Source organism: Apis dorsata, unplaced genomic scaffold (genome assembly GCF_000469605.1).
Source record: "Apis dorsata unplaced genomic scaffold, Apis dorsata 1.3 scaffold_1186, whole genome shotgun sequence".
NCBI lineage: Eukaryota > Metazoa > Arthropoda > Insecta > Hymenoptera > Apidae > Apis > Apis dorsata.
Genome location: NW_006264283.1, coordinates 29,757 through 43,988, shown reverse-complemented (window position 1 = coordinate 43,988; position 14,232 = coordinate 29,757). Strand labels below are relative to the sequence as shown.

Below are 14,232 nucleotides of genomic sequence, written 5' to 3'. Positions count from 1 at the left end.
TTTACGAAAAAAAAAAAAAAAAAAAAATTGTCGTTTATTCCAATTCGCTTGAAAGAGGACGAACAATTCTTTCTTCTTCGTGGAAACATGTTGTTAAACATTAATGATCACAATTACAAGATATTAATTTGTAAATATATAACATCTGATTAGGTGGCAGAAACGGTACTTCAACGTGTCTTGGGACCGAATGAAGTTCCAAAGGTTTGGATTATTTTATTCTCAAGTTGCTTTCGCTTTCATCATCAACTGATGCTTTTGCTTTGATTAAGAACTATATCATTATCTTTTAATTTTTTTTTTCCGACCACTTGCAAATATCAATCAATAATGCGGCATGCGATCGATATTTTTATCACTAATTAATCATCTTGATCGATTTTCAATATTATCTATAATATATTATCTATATTATTCATGCAAAAGGCTTTAATTTATTGATTTAAGTTTAGATTTAGAATATAAAAAAAATCCTCATCAGAGAACTCGATCTGAGGATTTCTTTCCAATTTTAAATCATATTCGAGCATAATTTACGATACTGAATTGAAATTATTTAATTAAGTTGCATATAATTAAATAAGTCAAATATGTCAAACATATATCAAAACATTATCGAATAATTCTTATATCGCATTGCAATGAAACGCAATGTTTAAACTAATATTTTCAAAAATGATAAATTTTTGTGTAAATCGTAAATATTTAGAAATTTATTTATATAAAAAAAACAAAAAGAAGAAGAAAGAGAAGAAAGAGAAGAAAAAAAGAAGATGAAAAGAAATCAACAATAGCAATTTTAATTATTTTGTAATTATTATAATTATCATTTATTGTTTCATTCAATTTTGTTATTAGGTTGTCCACAAACAATTTAACTCACCGATCGGACTCTATTCCGAAGAAAATATTGCTGATACTATAAAATGCCAAGCATCTGCTATACCGTAAGTAATAATAAATAAAAGTATTATTATAAAACAAAAGTTAATACACTGTATATAGTTTGCAAATAAAGCATAATAAAATTACTAGCATTAATAATATGATTTAATAATACAATTTGATTTTTGCTGAATGCTGCTACTTATCAAACTATTAACTCTGAGCAGTTGATAATTTTTTTACGCTATCGACTAACGGATATTTTTAAATTATAACTTAAACTATGATGTATAAGAAGAATGATCTATATTTTACCTGGAAGGGATATTTGTTGGAAATTTTAAATCGAAGATAGATTTTATTGAGGAAACAATCATAATATAAAAAATATGGATATAGAAAAGAAATCGCAGCTCAGACTGTTATATTCTTTCTAAGTGGATGACATACACTCACGTGCAGTTTATTTATTTTCCAGCATTTTCATAGATTTTTCCTTCGTGAAACAGAAACAAGAAATAGAAGAACAAGCGAGAATCTTGAAAGAGCAGGCTAAGGCTGCCTCCTCGAAGAATGTGTGGCCGCAATTCAATAAACCAAATTAATATTCAGTTCGAGACGTTTTTCGATGCTTCTCGCACGTTGTATAGTAAATTCGTAGTTTCAAATTTTTTCTCGGTTTTCGCATAAATCACGTTTTTTGTCTTAAAATTGTTTCTCTTTCATCATTGAAAATAATAACTGTATTATACATTTTTTATTTTTTTAATGGGACAAATGAACGTGGCTATTTGTGATTGAAGTTTTGATTAGCGTTCGATCAAGTATTTATTTATTTATTTGAACGAGTTTTGTTTTAGTTTATTATTTATGTCTGTAAAATATTATTATTTATTAGGATTATGATACAATTATTGCAGTTTGTTTTTTTAATAATATCAAGTAGAGTCAATAAAGTCGACATAAATATTAGAAAATAAATCACAAAAAAAGTTTGTAAAATAACAATACTATACATTTGCATGGTGTATTGTTGAAAATAATCAATAATTAATCATAGTAAATGTTCATGTAAATTAGTAGCCTTACTAATTTTATAATAGTTACATGTACTTATAATGAAAAAGCATTTCTCGAGAATTTATTATCAATTATCAATGTGAAGCATTATATAACATATTAATAACTACAAAAATTAAGAATTAAAATCACGCACGATTCTCGAGAAAAAGCATCAAAGATTTAGTTGAGACATATTCACGACTAATAAAAAAGGATTAATGAAAAAAAGCATGGAAGCAGTCTGAAAGTCGCTCTCGAACAAATAATTGATGATATAACCCTGGCTAATCGATTTGACAAAATCAAGGCAAATAAATTAAAAATAGTCTATGTATACAATGTAATGGTACAGCCCGAAGAAACCGATGAAGTACGACCCAAGTAAAAGCGAGGCTTACAAGGCTCTGCAAGAAGAAGCACTCGGCGATACAGTACAAGAAGTAAAACAACCAGCACGCACCGGTGTTTTCTCTCCACAAAAAGTTAACCAAAATAGAGTATGTATGAAAAATAATTAAATTTAATAATTAAATCCTTAAAATTATTATTATTATTATTCATTTCTTATTTATATAAACTAATTATTTTATAAACTATAATATTCTCAGATATATCACTCTCGACCAAAAAGTCCTGCAGGACCTTATGTAAGTAAAACTTTAAATATTTGAATTTTTTATTAGTTTTTATTATATTTTAACATTATTTTATATCACGTTTATAGCATTATATAACATTTTTTGTATTAAAAAATGTTTAATATGAAATTATTGTTATTAATAATCAATATTTATTTAATTGAGAATCAAAGTTTTAAATCTTTTTACATATAAATAAAAGATTATATGAACAATTATAAAATTTTACATCAATATTTATATGAATAATTTTTATATATTTATATAATATTATATGTTTATGTATAAATATTTTGACAATAGATTTTTCCTAAATATTTAAAAAACTAAAATTCATCTAAAAATTATAATTCAATTTAATTATTCATTCAAATATCAAGTATTGAATAGTTATCATTATCATTATCACACTAATCTTCAATATTTGTGAAATTTATTAATATTGTTACTTACTTCCAAGAACAATGGAAATTTATAATTTCTTTCTAGATAAATATTCTCGATGATGATGGTGAAAAAATCCATCAAAGTAACAGCTTCAAGAGGATTATGTATAGTGTTTTGGGACAAACTGATTATTAATTTATAAACTGATTATAAATATATCTTATTAATATATATATATATATTTTATTTATTGTTCATTGCAATAAATTAAAAATTAAATATAATAAAAAAAATTTGTTAAAATAACGCGAAATTACTAAATGAAACATTAAATAAATACCATTATTAAATGAAATATTAAATATGAAGCTTCTGTAAATTTTTACATGATGCTGTGAATTTTATTTATGTAGAAATTATACCATCATGTATATTAAATTTTTCTTTATTTTAAAAATAATACGAGCAAATAAACATTAAGTGTGAATCACATATGAAATAATGAATATTATTTTATTACTTCCTCATATTTTCTCATATTTACATTTAAATAATAATCAATATATTGAACAAAAATATTGAATATTATTAAAAAGGGAAATAATTATTTAAAAATACTTGATAATGGCTAACATAATTTAATTTCATAATAAGATGCTACAATATTTACCCTAATATATCGATGCAAGTATACTAATATAAGTAAATTTTAATTTATTTTCATCAGCAACTTTCTGATCTATTAATCTATTATCTTTTTAATATTAAAGCATATATTTATCATCCTTATTATGCATATAATAACAAAAACTGATGATTGGAATAACAGTACCGCAGATTTTGATTGGATCATATTGTATTTAATGGATTACAAAATATTGTATATCATTTTTTTTTATTTTTTATAGGTAGAACATAAAAGATAATTATAATAAATTTTATATTTGAATTTAAAATAATAGTTTTCAATGAATACTAATATAATCAATGATACGGTACAATAAATATTCCATTCATAAATTCTATTTTTGAAATGAATTATACATATAAATACTGTGCCTTCGCAGACTATAACCAACGCATACCGTGTACACGTGCGCATTGGATAAAATAAAATAATAATAAAATATATATCTTTTTATATTCACTAGCATTAGCAAGTTGACTCTTTAAAAGGGAGAATGTTTCAAAACTTTTCAAAGAGTAACATTATAACTCAATTTCGTAAAAATTTTTTTTTAAATTTATATAAATTTACATTTTCATAATTTGTTACGGAAGTGAGTCTAATATTACAATCTATTTCTTCGTATAATTCTACGATCCTACCAATCATTTAATTCTTTATAAAAATAGAACAACGATAAAGAATTAAATCAATTGGCTGTTCTTTACTACGGCATAAATAAATGAATAAAAAAATTGCCGTAAATACACAATACCAACCCTGAAAAGTTTAATTTAAATCTCCACAGTCATAACCATAGAAACATTTACGCTCTGCGTAAAATGTTATATATAAATTAAAAATAATACTTTTTCTTTCTCTTCATTTCTCATAATGTTAATTTTATATCAATTAACAAAATAAAATACAAATGTATTCTCACGTACGAATATTTTCAATTAATATAATTTGGTTGTATCATTTAAATTTAACAACTGAGCAATGAATAAGACATGCTAAAATGTTTTGTGCTAATATAATTTACATTATATATATGTATATATATATACACATATATATATACATATATATATAATTGGTATATTTACATAATAAAATATTTCTGTGAACTCAAACATACACTAGGCTCATCATTCAACTCACATACTAATATAAATATGTTATGTATTTAAAAAAAAAAAGAAAATATACAGAATCGCATTCAAACATTAAATAAGAATGAAATGCATATATTTTCATGAATTACTCATTGCATATTAGAATATTTATATTAGAAACAAAACTTAAATATTGACTTCAAATATTTATTATTAATTTTTAGATTTTTCATTGAATTTATATTTTTTATTTTTTTTTAATTAAAGCAAAGAAATGTTTTGAAGTATTAAGTTATTGATTCGATCATTGCACTTATATAAGATAGAAATTTTAAAAGAATTAATACATATTACATAAATTTTATAATAAATCTATTAAGAAAATATTTGTACGTGCGATAATTCTAAATGAATTAATAATAAAGAAAATTGCAAGTTATGTTAACTTCTAAAAGAGTGATGTAGAGCAGGACAAAAAGAATATAACAAGTATAATGAAGAAAATAAATAAAATGTGTTATACATAGTGCTATGAAGAGTAATTAAAGATTGAAGGAGTCATCAAGTAATTGTTTCAATTCTTTGAGATGCTGCATTTTGCTTCCTGTTGCGGGTGAAGCTCCCGTTGGTCGACCAACATATCTGAAACAGAAAGTTAAATTTACAGATTGAAATTAATTATTATTAAATATTATATATTTATCATCATGAACAGTAAGGAACAAATAAAATTATAACAGATATTCTAATTAAATATTATGATTAACATTACCTTAATGTTCTGTGTTTGGATTTATTAGATTCTTTTGATAGTGGCTCGGACACAATTGTTGGTTTAGTTGAAAACCAACTACTAAACCACCCTCTGCTATCCTTACTGTCGTATGATGTATTTCCGCTGCTGTAACATGGCCCAATTGTTTACTTTGTAAGCACGCGTACAAAACAAATTAGTGACAAACTTAGTGCAAATATATTGCTTATTATGATATATTATATATTTATATCGAAATTTTATATTATATTAAAAACGACAAAGTAAAAAACTTGAGCCATGTAAACAGCTAAAGCCGTGAAAAACCATATTGAACATTTAAAATAAATGATAATTGTATTTTTTAATAATTTATATATACAATTATCAATTAAATGACTATACGATATTAAAAAATTCATTAAAAAATTCATCAAAACAAAAACAAAAATAATTTAAAATATATAATTTTTTAAAATATTGATACTTACGATACAGAACGAATTCCATTAAGAGCTGTATGGAATCTAGGTTGAATATATGTCCATGCACCTTGATTTTTGTGTTCTTCTTGAGCCCATACTAAATCTGCATTGGAATATTTAACAGCTTCTTTTTTAACTAAATCATATGGGAAAGGTGAAATCTATAAATAAAAATATTTAGATAAATTTACTCAGATAAATTAATACAATAGAAGTAAAAAGTTCAAAACTTGATATTTATTGTTATTTACCTGTTCAACTCTTACAATAGCGACTTTATCATCCAAATTTTTCTCTGCGCGTGCTTTTTTTAGATCATAGTAAATCTTACCAGAACAAAAAAGCACTCTTTTAACATTATTAGGATTTTCAGAAGCTACACCTTCTTCTGGTATTACTCTAAGAAACTCTGTATTTTCTAACATTAAATCGAAACTAGATTTCGCTTCTGGATGACGAAGTAATGATTTTGGTGTCATTAAAATCAAAGGTTTTCTAAATGGCAATGCAATTTGTCTTCTTAAAATATGAAAATAATTTGCTGGTGTACTGCAATTAGCTACAATCCAGTTGATATCATGCAACTGGCGTACAGCAAATTCTTCATTTTCAGGAGGAAAATAATCTGGATCATCAGCCGACATTTGTAAAAAACGTTCTAAGCGAGCACTGGAATGCTCAGGTCCCTATAAAAATATAATATAATGAATTATTCACTGTCACATTATAAATATAAAAAGAAAATATTTAAAATATATTCACCATTCCTTCAAGACCATGAGGTTGCAGCATAACAAGACCAGATTGACGTACCCATTTAGCTTGACCACTGCTAATAAATTGATCGATTATGCATTGTGCTGTATTGTTGAAATCACCAAATTGTGCTTCCCAGCATACTAATGCATTAGGATTTGTCATAGAATAACCTAATTCAAATCCTGAAAATTTAAAAATTTTAAATATAAAAATTTCATTAGTTTCATCAAAACATAATATATATAAAATCAATGTAAAAAATATTTTAACATTTTTACCAAGAACACCAAATTCTGATAAAGAACTATTGCACACAGTGTATGGAGCTTGATCTGGATAAAGGTAACATAACGGTCTATAAGTAGCTTTATCTACAGTTTGATGATGAAGAACATGATGTCTATGTGAAAAGGTTCCTCTTTCTACATCTTGACCTGACAATCTAACATGAATGCCTTCTTTAAGTAAGGAACCAAAAGCCATAGCTTCTCCAAGAGCCCAATCAACTGTTCGAGCTTCTATCATTTCCATACGAGATTTCAAAATACGTTCAATACCTATTTAATATTTATATATTTCAAATTATTTAATATTTATATATTTCGAATTATTTAATATTATTTCTATATATATAATATATTTTATATATATTATATATATATATTAAATATATATTAAAACCATTAAAAAATATATTTACCTTTATGAACTACAAATTCTGCTGCATTGGGTGGTGGTGATGAGAATTTTTTTCCAATATGAATGAGTGTGTCTTCTTTAATACCAGTAGGAGATACTTTCAAAGGATCTTTTCCTTCAAAAAAACCAGACCATGGAGAATCTAACCAGTCTTTATATTTAATATGTGTTTCTTGTTTAGCATTGACATATGCTTCTTCACAGATTTTTTCATATTTATCTTTAACATCCTATAATAATATTATTATAATAATTTCATCATATATACTTAAATAATTAAAATATCTTAAGTCAATACCTTAACTTCTTCAGAAGTGACAACACCATCGTCAGTAAGAGTTTTAGCATATTTGTCTAGAACTGGTGGAGTATTTCTAATTTTGCGATACATTAAAGGTTGTGTAAACATAGGTTCATCAATTTCATTATGACCATTTCGTCTATATGATACAATATCAATAACAACATCTTTATGAAAAGTTGCTCTCCATTCTGCAGCAACTTTACAAACATGCATCACTGCCTCAGGATCATCCGAATTAACATGGAAGATAGGTGCATTCACTACTCTTGCAACATCTTTCAAAAATTCAAACATAATTTAAGTGAAATTTAATAATTATTTTAAATTACTAATTAAATAAATTTTAAAATATAAAAATATTATTTTCTATATATAATATTTACCAGTACAGTATGGAGAAGATCGTGAATGTCTTGGATCTGTTGTAAATCCAATTTGATTATTCACCACAATATGAATAGTACCATGAGTTGTGTAATCAGGCAAATCTGATAAGTGCATTGTTTCAAAAACAATACCCTGTCCACAAAATGCAGCATCACCATGCAGAAGAATAGACATGACCTGTTAAATTCAATGATAAAAATTTAATGTTACTTTATTAATAATGCAAATTATTATTTAAATTAAAAACTAATATAAATTGTTATTATAATTTTTATATCGCACCTTTTTGCCTTCACCATCACCACGATAGAATTGTTCTGCACGAGTCTTTCCTTGCACTACTGGATCAACAGCTTCCAAATGAGATGGATTTGCCACCACAGCCAAACGAATGTTTTTATTTGTTACTCGATTTAGACGCTCAATATACGTTCCCAAATGATATTTAACATCACCGGATCCCTAAATTATTAAGAATGAATAAAATATATATAATAAATCAAATTTTATAACATATATTATATATGCTTACATCATCAGCTGCTTCAAGAGCAGCAAATTGGGTAAATATTTGACTTAAAGGCTTGCGGCATACATTAGCAAGGACATTTAAACGACCCCGATGAGGCATACCCATAACAATGGATTCAACTCCTAATTCAGTTGATTTATCAATTACTTGTTTCATAGCAGGAATTAGAATTTCACATCCCTCTAAACCAAATCTTTTCTCAGATGACCATTTACGTGCAAGAAATGCTTCAAATCTATAATATAATACAAAAAATAGGATTAAATATATTGTTGCTGATTTAATATATAAATATTGATATTTTAATATATATACCCAGTTGCTCGAGTTAATCTAGCCAAAATAAGTCTCCTTTCATCATTTGTCATTTCCATAATACCGGGTGTCTCCATTTTTTGCCGAATCCAATTACATTGTTCTAAGGAGTTAATAAACATAAATTCCACACCAATGTGACCACAGTAAGCAGCTTCTAATCTCTTTAGGATTTCACGAAGAGGCAATGATTTTTCTTTGCCTCCGATAAAAGTGGTGGACGGTAATTTGAAAATACGATCCATGTCTGACTCTTCTGTAGAATGTGAATAATAAAATATTTAATTTAAAAAAAAATGAATATTATAAAGAACAAGCGTCACATATTTGTAACAACAAAAAATTTAATTTCAAATAAATTTTTTTTTAAATACTTGCTATATGTAATACGCACCTTTTTTAATTAAAATATAATATATTTTTTTTTATTACTGATACTGAAAATGTGAACTATTTATAAAGCAAAAAAATAAAAAAAAAGATAACTTTGTACAATACGAAACTTAAATGCAATATTTTTTATATTTGCATTTTTCTATCTTTGTAACTTACAAATAATTTTTTTAATAATATTACGTGTAAATATATGCAAAAAGTTTGACGCGTAATATATGCATGCATCATATCTTAAAAAAAACCAATAATCAAGATTATTGGTTTAACAAAATATATAACAAACCTTCTCCACAATATTTATAAAAATAGAAATAAATTGAAAACTGAAAAAAATATTCAAATACAAAGCTGTAAACCTTAATGAAGCATTATTAGTAAAAACAATCACCAACAATACCAAAATGATAACACTACAATAATATTATAAGATTTTTAAATATATATATTATTGATTACACAATTTATAAATTAAAATAAAAAAGAATATAAAAAAATGTAAAATTTGAAAAATAATGAATATATAAAAGATATTTAATAAATAAATAAGAAATTGAAAAGCCATACAAATATGATTTATAAATAATTATACTTATTTTTCATTATATTAAACATCTTACATAAATTATTATAATAATAATGTAATTTAATTATTTACTTTCTCTAATTCTTCCCAAAAAAAAAAAAAATTATTCCTGGCACAAATATCTTTACAGCAAAATAGAGCAATTTTTCAAACAATATTTATACAAAAAATCCAAGCACCTTTACAATTTGTCTGCAACACCAATTTTTATATAATTCCATTATATATAATAAACCAACGCTTCCCAAAGATACTAAAAATTCACAAAACTTTAAATTGGATTTTCATTTGAATTATAATTCTTACATACTTTTCATAAGTGCAGCTATTTTATATTGTAGTTCCTGTGAGTAAGTTGTAGTACGTGCTCTGTTTCCTGTGGACATTAGACTTGAACTGAATAATAAATTATTGAACTTTTTGTATTTGTATTATAATAAGATTTTGTTCCTAAATAAAAATAATTTCATTTTGCTAACTTTTAATCTAATTAAAATTCAAGACTTTTTTTGTATTTATAATGCTGTATTTTGTGACCAGGAAAAAAATGTAATAATATATGAATCATAATAATAAACACAACATAATAGCATTAAGTATCATATTGTAATAAAAAAAATTTTTTATATATCATATAAATATTTTTAAAATAAGGATGCTAAAAAACAATAAAATGAAATATTGTTTCAAATAATCCATTTTTTTACTATTCTTTTAATGTATCGAAATACTCAATTAAAGTGCGTCAATTAAAGTGCATCACAGTATCTTTATATTTTTACTTTATACAGAGACACGTTCATTTGGGCTTACCGAATGAATAATGATTATAGAGCAACTCTTGTGGATGTCTATCATCAAGATCAGCGCTGTTGATGCCAAGTGGATCCAATTTAGCGATATGATGGCCACGAATCTGTCAATTTAACGCCACATTCATACGAACCAAATAATTTTTAGTTTTCAAACTTATCAACTCATTATATACATTAAAATAAATTACTGTGATAGATGTTTACTTAAATATGTTTTAAAATATTTATTTATATGTATTAAAAAAGAGAAAAAAAAAGAAAAAGAGACAGACAAAAAAAAATTTTTTTTTAAAAAACGTAACATCACAGTAATTAAAAACAAACATATTATGAATAAATATTCGTTAATATTAATATTTTAACAATTAAAGCATGTTATGTACATACTTTTTATTATTAAACTTATTATTTATATACTTAAAATATATACTAGAAATATTTAATTGTTATTTTATAATTTTTTGAATAATTAAATTAAACAAATATATAAAAATTAAAATAAAATTCTGCTATAGATAAAAAATCAATAATTACAATATAATAAAGTTAATAGTAAATTGTTCCAGAAACAAACATTCTTTAAATAATAATTGCAAACATATAAAAGCAAAGCTGATAACATTTGCAAGCATGCAAAGCAATGATTTCCAAATTTTTCTTACCTTAGATAATTTTCTTGTACACATTATTTAAATATATCATAAATAATTACACATATATTACAGAATAATAATATAAGAACTATTTACACATTTTCATTGGTATACTTAACATATTATCAATACATTAAATTAATTACAAAATATAAACTAATAAACATTCCATATTTTTTTAAGAAAAACATTTTCAGTATCAGTAAAATTTATCATGGATTTACATTCATATAACACCTTCTTATTTTATTCAATATTTATATTTAATATTTGTAATAATTCTTTCATTATTTTATTAATATTATTAATATTTTTATTCTCCAATATATAAATATATAAGAAAAACTATTTTAATTATATATTTTAATATAATAATTCTTTTTAAAGAAGACTTCACAAAAATATTAAATTTTATATAAAATAAAAAATATGTTTATCATATAATGAACAGAATATTGGAGAAAAAAAAAGATATAATAATCAAGAAGGAGTTAATATGTATAATGAAAACCATGTTTATTTTTATGATGTGAAATATGATATAACTGGTGAAGGTGTTTTAAAAATGTTCTAATAATATGAAAGTATTAATATTTTGATGAATTTTGACAAAGGTAACAAACAAATATAATTTAAAGCCAAATTTAAAATGATATATATATTATGAATGGCACACCTTTACCTTATGATATACATAAAAAATTGAAATAATAGTTTAAGGAATAGGTTTGGGTAAAAGCCTTACCAAGCATATATTGTCGCAGAACCTGTTCTGGAGATCCCTTGCGGGCTGCATAATGTGTATGTATCAGGTCTGTTTGCATAATACCCAGTGGGTCCAGATCAGCAACTAAGTGACCTCGAGCCTATATGCCAATAAATAATTCCAAAACGACCCCAATGTATATCAGTTTTTCTATTTATTACTACAATACATTACTACCATATAAAGATACATTTAATATTTTATGTAATTAATTGATATTAAAATTGTAACTACCCCTTAACTATTAACTATTTTTAATACTAATTATTACATTAGCACATTAAAATTTTTAATTTATACATTTTTAAAACCACATAAAAATACATATTAGAATTTTTTAAATATATGAAATAAATAATAAAGTTAGAAATATTGTAGCCTTTATATCAAATTTTTGGTTGAATTAATAAAAAAATACTATTTTAATCTATTTTTTGTAAATAAACTATTTTTAATAGTAAATTGTTTTATAGTAGTAGATATATATATATATTTTATTAATTTTTTATTGATTCATTTCTTTTATTATGTATTAATGATTATGTAATATGCATTACATATGATAATGTATTAATGATACAATTTATAAAAGTTTGACATATAACCTGGGAAATATTTAACTGTAAAACATGCTAAAAGTAATAGATGCAATAAGCATCTAATGGAATGAGATTATTAATATTTGACTGATTTGATATTGTAATGTATTTGAAATATTCATTTTTTTAATGATAGCATGAAATGATGAATTATTTCATGAAACACATGATAACCCTTAATAAACCAGTTTCAATATCAATTTCTTATGTCCTATATTTCATAATTTTCTTTTTTTCTTTTTTTTTCATTTGCAAAATTAATATATTAATTAGATTAGTAAACATAAATATGATGTTAAGAAATAAAAAAAAGAAGAAATTAGGACATGGAAATTGAGAAGAAACTTTTTATGTCACATGCAATGATAGTAAAAATTTCCCTTCAACATAAAACATACATACAATGTTTCTAGAACACATGCTACAATGTTTCAAGATTAAATAATGATTGAATTACATTCAAAATATTAAGACATTTTTCTCAATGATTTCAAAAAATAAAATAAAACATCTAAAAGCTTTAACATGAAGCCAAAATGTTTACTTAAATTGAATATCTCATAAAATAAAGAAGAAAAATGAAATTATTTAAAAATATATAATAAATACATTTTTTGTAATATATATAAGAAATTTGAAGTGCTTAAAAATATGTTTTTCAAATTTCTATTTTTTTTTAAATAATATAATAATAATAATATAAAATTAATATACCTGATAAGAACGAATAATAGCTTGAACAGCCAGATGATCATCAATTATCTTTTCAGTAATAGGTATTTGGCTTAATTGAGTACTTCCACCAAGTGGTAATAATGCTCCTAATGGAACTTGGTTATGACTTGGAGCAAGAGAAGGAGGAGCTTGATATGCAAGACCTGGTGCAGCTCCAGCAGTACTACTACGGAAAAATGAATCCCAAGACTACAAAAAAAATAAAATACGTACAAAATTAACATTATTATTTATATTAGTAATAATAATATATTTTATAAATTTATTACTAACCACATGTACACTATGAGGATCTTGTAGCCATGCATTATACATTTCTTCTACATAAGAGCTAGAACTTCCATTGAGAAAAGGTTCTGTTGCTACCCGATTGCTATACTTTTTAGCTGATTTGGCAACTATCACTTGTGTAGTTCTTGTTAGAGGATGACTTCGTACTAGCCATGAAGCAAACCTTTCAGGTTTGCACATTCGAGGTGCCAAAGGAGTTAATGTACTAAATACTGTCCTTGCCTTATACATTTTTACCTGAAACAAATAATAATGTTATAGAGAGTTCATATTTTGTTTATATTGTATATTTTTATTTATATTTACTCAGAAAACAAAATAAGAAAATAAATTAAATAATAAAAGATAAATAAATTTTATCAATTTGCTTTCAAGTATAAAATTTTTATCTAATTAAAATAT

The 14,232-nt window shown here is 24.0% G+C and overlaps 2 protein-coding genes across 16 annotated transcripts in view; one reads left to right on the top strand and one right to left on the bottom strand.

The window, feature by feature from the left end:
• The window catches only part of LOC102673130 (PDZ and LIM domain protein 3), a 12,006-nt gene extending 8,535 nt beyond the window's left edge, over positions 1-3,471 (top strand). For 6 of the 10 annotated variants that reach the window (XM_006624958.2, XM_006624961.2, XM_006624962.2 and 3 more), the window contains 5 exons: positions 154-204; positions 859-947; positions 2,300-2,444; positions 2,556-2,594; positions 3,075-3,471. In XM_006624958.2, the coding sequence (XP_006625021.1) occupies positions 154-204; positions 859-947; positions 2,300-2,444; positions 2,556-2,594; positions 3,075-3,167 (417 nt within the window). In that variant the 3' untranslated portion in view covers positions 3,168-3,471. Of the gene's footprint in view, positions 1-153; positions 205-858; positions 948-1,363; positions 1,635-2,299; positions 2,445-2,555; positions 2,595-3,074 lie in introns of those variants that run through there. The other 4 variants (XM_031514795.1, XM_006624963.2, XM_031514796.1 and 1 more) reach the window with 3 other exon arrangements.
• Positions 3,472-5,009: 1,538 nt separating this feature from the next.
• Positions 5,010-14,232, bottom strand: part of LOC102673749 (2-oxoglutarate dehydrogenase, mitochondrial) — an 11,660-nt gene continuing 2,437 nt past the window's right edge. The window contains exons 1-16 of one of the 6 annotated variants that reach the window (XM_006624968.2): positions 13,813-14,067; positions 13,519-13,728; positions 12,185-12,305; positions 10,785-10,887; positions 8,993-9,248; positions 8,678-8,912; positions 8,428-8,607; positions 8,142-8,322; positions 7,753-8,033; positions 7,456-7,684; positions 7,034-7,312; positions 6,759-6,937; positions 6,248-6,682; positions 6,003-6,157; positions 5,530-5,658; positions 5,010-5,399 (exon numbers count right to left, since the gene is read on the bottom strand). In XM_006624968.2, the coding sequence (XP_006625031.1) occupies positions 5,300-5,399; positions 5,530-5,658; positions 6,003-6,157; positions 6,248-6,682; positions 6,759-6,937; positions 7,034-7,312; positions 7,456-7,684; positions 7,753-8,033; positions 8,142-8,322; positions 8,428-8,607; positions 8,678-8,912; positions 8,993-9,248; positions 10,785-10,887; positions 12,185-12,235 (2,793 nt within the window). In that variant the 5' untranslated portion in view covers positions 12,236-12,305; positions 13,519-13,728; positions 13,813-14,067 and the 3' untranslated portion in view covers positions 5,010-5,299. Of the gene's footprint in view, positions 5,400-5,529; positions 5,659-6,002; positions 6,158-6,247; positions 6,683-6,758; positions 6,938-7,033; positions 7,313-7,455; positions 7,685-7,752; positions 8,034-8,141; positions 8,323-8,427; positions 8,608-8,677; positions 8,913-8,992; positions 9,249-10,784; positions 10,888-12,184; positions 12,306-13,518; positions 13,729-13,812; positions 14,068-14,232 lie in introns of those variants that run through there. The other 5 variants (XM_006624965.2, XM_031514792.1, XM_006624964.2 and 2 more) reach the window with 5 other exon arrangements.